This window comes from Arachis ipaensis, chromosome B10 (assembly GCF_000816755.2).
Source record: "Arachis ipaensis cultivar K30076 chromosome B10, Araip1.1, whole genome shotgun sequence".
Lineage (NCBI taxonomy): Eukaryota > Viridiplantae > Streptophyta > Magnoliopsida > Fabales > Fabaceae > Arachis > Arachis ipaensis.
In genome coordinates this window covers 37,142,390-37,148,941 of record NC_029794.2, presented here as the reverse complement: position 1 = coordinate 37,148,941, position 6,552 = coordinate 37,142,390, and the positions used below count along the sequence as shown (strand labels likewise).

The window sequence follows — 6,552 nt, the reverse complement described above, 5'->3', positions numbered from 1 at the left end:
TCTGTATGATAGTTGATCTGTACCAGAGAACGTCCTTAAACAAAATATTAAAAATTAATTTAAATCGATGATTTTATATGTATATAAAAATCAATCACTAAATCATTTTTTTTTGTGACTAATCACTAAATCAATTATTAATATAAAATATATATTCAAATACAAAAAATACATTAAAAATAAATTAAACAATATATTTCCAAATAAATTAGAAGCCTAAGTTCATTGTTCATTCATCATATTAATCCTTGGTGCAACTTTAACTGTTCTTCACGAAAAAAGAGTCATCACATACAAACTACCAGAACAATACAAGCAATAACAGTAACCTTAATGCAACATTGCAACAAAGAGAACTGTTGCTAGACTCCCCAGTCCCCATGCTAGGCCATCATAGTGAAGCTCAATTTTGGATTTTTGGCAACTCGTGATCTCTCTTTCTCTCTCTCTCACTTTTGGCACACTTCTTTCTCCATTCTAATACAGTAATACTCTAATAATTTTAATGCCTATTCTGATTGATGAGAGAACAATAACATAAGTTTCACGCCCCAAAGCCCAAACACCACCATCTTCTCCACACCATGAAGAAGCTGTTCCTCCTTGGCACTTGGAAGCGCAACCGCTGGAAGCAAAGGTTCCGACTTTTCACCACCCTTTTGGAAGATTTGGATACCCCTCGTCTCCGTCACGTGATCGCCACCAACATTTCCATTGGCAGGAGAGTTAAATCCGGCGAACTTGAATTAGCACGCCACCTGTTCGACGAAATGCCGCTTCGAACTGTTTCCACTTGGAATACTATGATTTCCGGATATTCGCAATGGGGCTGCTACGTTGAAGCCCTGGCCCTTGCTTCCCTCATGCACCACTCTTGCGTCAAGTTTGACGAGGTCTCTTTCTCTTCGGTGTTGAGCGCATGCTCACGTTCTGGGACACTGGTTCATGGGAAGCAAGTTCATTCATTGCTTTTAAGGTCTGGGTACGAGAGATTTGGCATTGTGGGGAGTAGTTTGTTGTATTTTTACGTTCAGTGTTCTGGAATTGGAGAAGCTGAGGTAGTTTTTAAGGAGCTTCATGGCGGGAATGATGTGTTATGGAGCCTGATGCTTGCGGGTTATGTGCAGCGTGACATGATGGGTGAGGCTCTGGACATGTTTGAAAAGATGTCTGATCGTGATGTTGTGGCCTGGACCACGTTGATCTCTGGGTATGCGAAGAGGGAAGATGGGTGTGAGAGGGCTTTGGATTTGTTTTGGTGTATGAGGAGTTCTGGGGTGTTGCCTAATGAGGTCACGTTGTGCACTGTTGTGAGAGTTTGCACTAGGCTGAGGGCTCTTTGGCAGGGGAAGGTTGTTCATGGGCATTGCACCAAGGAAGGGTTTGCTTTTGATAATGCAATTGGTGGCGGGTTGATTGGGTTTTATTGTGATTGTGATGCCATAGATGATGCCAAGAGAGTTCATGAGAGCATGAGAGGAGAAACTTATTTGAATCTGACTAACTTGTTGATTGGTTGCCTTATCTCCGCGGGAAAGATTGAAGAAGCTGAGATGATATTTTACAGGTTGAGAGAGATGAATCACGTATCATATAATTTGATGATTAAAGGTTATTCTATGAGTGGTCATTATGAGAAGTCAAAAAAATTATTCAATCAAATGAGTCTCAAGGATATAACTTCCTTAAATACTATGATATCTGTGTACTCCAAAAACGGTGACCTTGATGAAGCTGTGAGGCTTTTTGACAAAACTAAAGATCAGAAAAACCCTGTGACATGGAATTCAATGATGTCTGGTTATATTCAAAATGGCCAGTACATGAAGGCATTAAAATTATACGTGATGATGCGTAGGTTATCAGTTGATTATAGCAGATCGACATTTTCTGTCTTATTTCGTGCATGTTCGTCTCTAGGTTCTTTTCAACAAGGACGGTTGCTTCATGGCCACTTAACCAAGACACCCTTCCAAGCAAATGTTTATGTTGGGACTGCCCTTATAGACTTATACTCCAAATGTGGTCGCTTGGCTGATGCTCAACGGTCATTCCTCAGCATTTTTTCACCCAATGTAGCCGCATGGACAGCTCTTATCAATGGGTATGCATATCATGGACTTGGATCCGAGGCAATTTTACTCTTCCATTCAATGTTAGTTCAAGGAATTGTGCCAAACGCTGCTACTTTTGTTGGCATTCTTTCTGCCTGCTCTCATGCTGGTCTAGTTGATGAAGGTTTGAAAATCTTCCACTCGATGGAGGAACTTTACAAGGTAACCCCAAGCATAGAACATTACACATGTGTGGTGGATCTTCTTGGTCGATCAGGCTATGTAAGAGAAGCTGAAGAGTTTATTAGAAAGATGCCTATTGAAGCAGATGGGGTGATTTGGGGAGCTTTATTGCATGCATGTTGGTTTTGGAAGGACATGGAAGTAGGGGAGAAAGCTGCTGAAAAGTTGTTCAGCTTGGATCCGAACCCAACAGTGCCTTTGGTAATTCTGTCAAATATGTATGCGGTGCTAGGTAGATGGGGGCAGAAGTCAATTCTTAGAAAGAGATTGCAGAGTTTAAAATTGAGAAAAGATCCAGGGTGCAGCTGGATTGAATTGAACAACAATATTCATCTGTTCTCTGTAGAGGATAAAACACATCCTTATTCTGATGTTATTTATGCAACTCTAGAGCATTTAGCAGCAACCGTTAATTCTGTCATACCCTTCAATTATCTCTATAGCAGCAACAGCAAATATCATGGATAATGCAAAGCTGCAAACTGCGGATCCTATGTTACTTCAGATTTGGCCACTGAGCTGAATATTTTTCTTGAGAGACCATTGAGCTTTAACTATTTGAGCATCAATCATGCGAAGGATCAACATACCATGGTTTGCCTCTAAAGCAATAATGAAATTACTTGATTGTGTTCATCATTTAACATATTTTATGCTTTCATCAGAAGTAGCTGATGTGAGTGTGGGAGAACAAACCAGCTACCATTAAAGGTATTACTGCTGAATCTCATTGCCTCAGAGTTCTTTAACACTTCAATCTAAAAACGACAGCAATTGGGAAAATCCAGCATGGGGCCTGTGATTTCCTTTTAACTTCTATGAATACTATCTGATATTTCCTTACCTACAGCAAATGTACTATTTGTAAGTATTCACATTTTAATTCGAAGACTGACTGTTCAGTTTTGCTTAATTAACATGGGACTTTTGGAAGTAAGAACATTGGCAAGATAGCATTATTACTTTTTGAGTTATATGAATTTTGTTGGAGTAATATTTATAACAAAAGCCACATTTGGCTCATTGGAGTAAAGTTATTTGCATATTACTTTCGGCGCATTATTTTATTTAGAATCTATGCATAAATAGGCCAATTCTTATACAAAAGTTAAAATGAGATACATTTTGCATCAAAATTTTGCAAGGCAATTTCCTGAATTTAATTTTGATGCATTGTCATTGTAAAGTAGTTTTACACGTGCATCCAATTATGATATTAGGCTTCTTCTTCTGGAAGTTTGTTGTGAGGTTTTCTGCTATGCTAGGTGGATAGAGAGTTAGCTTCAAATGGGAAATCCCCGGAGAAGTTGAAAGGAGCTGGTTCCTTTCTTATAAAAGTATTTGGTGTTCTTGCAGTATGTATTCTTCTACATATCGGTTACTGTTTCTAATTTTAATGTGCAGCATATACTTTAATGGTGTGAGATATATATATTTTGTGTGAGTGAGCAAGGGGGAATCACCACAGTCGCTTCTTTATTGTCTTGCTTGCAATACAGGGAAATTGCAATATAGGAAAAAGGTTCTATGCGTATTGGAGTATAACTTGCCAGTTGTTCAAGATTTACTTTAAGGTATTTATGGTTAGCTAATGCTTCCACTCGTTTTTCCCCCCATCTAGTCTCTTGATAGTTAATACAAAATGCTGGTTCAAATCTAGAGCATCTGGCGTTGATCAAATTTATGATACTTTTACTGGGGTCAGTTACCATAGCTGTATTCTCTATAGAGCATTTTTCAAAATACTTCTACCTGCATTTTAAATTTGTTTAGATTTTTTCCTTGGAGAAAACATTATACCATAACATATAGCCAGAAACATCACCATAAATGAAATTTATACCATGTTTGTCCAATTGAACAGTGTTTTGTGTTGTATCATGCTTCATATTATTGACAATTTGACATCTGTGTGTTAATTTATGGCTTGAATTTTTCTTATATGAATGGTTTTGCAGCTGGGTACAGTTCATCTTTGTTGTAGTGTGATAAGAAGTATTGAAAGGAGCACACATATTTGACTTCGAGGAATTTCCTAAGAGAGATAAGGTTAGAGTTGGATTAATTTATACATGCATCTTCTCTATATGCATATATTCTCTAGATGATTTATATTTAAGATGTGTTTCAGGTCACTTCCATGTACTATAATGGTCGGCTTGAAATTTTCAATGAAAACTAATCACAGTAGAGTATTATGATTTAGTAATTCTTCACGAAATCAAATATTAAACTGATAATATTTGATGAATTTTCATTGAAAGCTTCATCAAATATTCAATGATTTCGCTATAAATTTATACCATTTCACTAAATCAAATATTAAACCGACAATATTTGATTAATTTTCATTGAAAGCTTCTCAAATATTCAATGAAAATTTATACCATTTCAACTATAGCTTCATCAAATAATTGTTTCACTAGAGAAGGTTTTGAGAAAGATCTTTGATTTGATCTTTGTTCTAAATATAAGATGGATATTATATTATTTTGTATTATGATTGTATTTACTCTATAAATGTGTGCATCTTTTGTAGCCCCCAACTTATCTTTGAATCAGGAATATGTAAACTTAATATTTATGACTTTTACATTATATACTCTTCTAACTAACTCTGTTTTTCAATGAATGTTGTTATGTTCTTACTGATTTTTACCCTTTTTTTTTGTGATAGGTAATATTGAAATATGATCTATATGCAATTGTTGATCCAAAGTCATTATTGTTCATGAATGAGTATAACACCATTGAATATAGTGGTGATACAGCTGCAAACCCAGTCAATTATATTGCAAAAATGGCGCAGATTCAGTCATTTCCAAGGTATGAAGGAATATCAGCAACAATAGGGCCGCTGCAAGGCCATTTCACTGCTGGGCCGCCAAATCTTACTTACATGAGAGCTGCTCTTGATGCTTTTGATACTGTTTCACTTCCAATATAAGCTTATAGAAGTGTGTGTGAATTGAGATCCAAACCGGGTATTTGCTAAACTCAAAACAACTTTGAAGGGAAATTGTTAGCTTTAAGATATGAAAACATATGCTAATTTGATCAGTGTCGTTCTTAGAATTTGATAGACACTATCTTAGAATTTTAGAATAGAGTTGTACTATTTTAATTAACTATAGCTTATGACTTAATAATAAGACACCAAGTTTCATTCTCATTCTTGATTTTTAGATAGGATGAACAAGAAGACAAAAACTAGAACAATATAAACGCACAATGTACTAGGACATCAGCATGCATCACACATAAAGAGCATTATCATGACACTATCATTATTCTCTCCTCATAGATTCGAATAACACCAGCATACTTTGAAGCTAAATATCAATAATCAATATTTGCACTCTGATTGCAGTGCACTTGGAAGAAATTATAAAAAAATTATAGCTGATTTCAAGGGCATGGCTCTCACCGATGAGAATTTTCAGAACATTTTAGCCAATGATGTTGTGGACAAGTCCATCAGTGAGTAGCAAACTGAGCCTCAGAGCCATAACATGTTAGAATTCCACTTTTACATGATCACCAAAAAATAAAATAAATGCTTAAAGAATAATTACTTAGAATTGCAATTTTCTCTTTACAATCTATCATATAATAGTGTTGAGGTTGTGAATTGGTTTCCTGTGCGATATTTATTATTTACTATGCATCTATTTGGATATTATTCTTTTACAATCCTTTAACAAACACCCCAAATTGCATTTTTATCTTTATACTTCTATGATCATATAGTACTTTGATTAAATAGTAATTGCACTTGACCTTTTTATGGTTGAGAATAAATCTTAATGCATTGTTTTGGTGATTGTTATGCTTGTGTTTCAGCTGTGGTGTTGTAATTGTGATTATGTTTCTAATTGCAAGATTGCATGTTTCTTCATAAATGGGTGTTCAAGATTTTGTTTGGTTCTCTTCAATTACTATATCAGTTTGTATGCTTTTTTTTTTTCCGATGCACCTAATTTTCTAAATCCCAAAGAAAAAAAATGTTTTGTTTTGAGTTGTATAGAAGAAATACTTTTAACTTTTTTTTTGACATAGAACTTACTTAAAGAGTACATTTGAAGTTAGCTTCACCTTATCTTTTTTTGACAAGGGAAAGTCTAGGGGCCAGCAGATTTATTAAAATTTAGCCAGCACTTAGCCAGGAAAAGGAAAATGAGTGATTCTCCACCATTAGCTCTTTTGACAATGTGATTCAAACTAACTAATAATTGCTGTTTATGGCAAGGGTTGC

General features: G+C 35.6%; 1 protein-coding gene across 9 annotated transcripts; it reads left to right on the top strand.

The window, feature by feature from the left end:
• Positions 230-5,484, top strand: LOC107624142 (pentatricopeptide repeat-containing protein At5g08510-like). Of its 9 annotated transcripts, none has more exons than XR_002356069.1 (5): positions 230-2,891; positions 2,963-3,008; positions 3,797-3,871; positions 4,256-4,346; positions 4,975-5,483. XR_002356069.1 is itself a non-coding variant. In XM_021113940.1 (1 exon), the coding sequence occupies exon 1, from the start codon at positions 585-587 to the stop codon at positions 2,763-2,765; it is 2,181 nt and encodes a 726-aa protein (XP_020969599.1). In that variant the 5' UTR covers positions 230-584; the 3' UTR covers positions 2,766-3,014. The 9 variants fall into 9 exon arrangements, 1 of the variants encoding a protein (XP_020969599.1); XR_002356068.1 differs by having other exon boundaries at positions 3,702-3,871; XR_002356067.1 differs by having other exon boundaries at positions 3,563-3,871.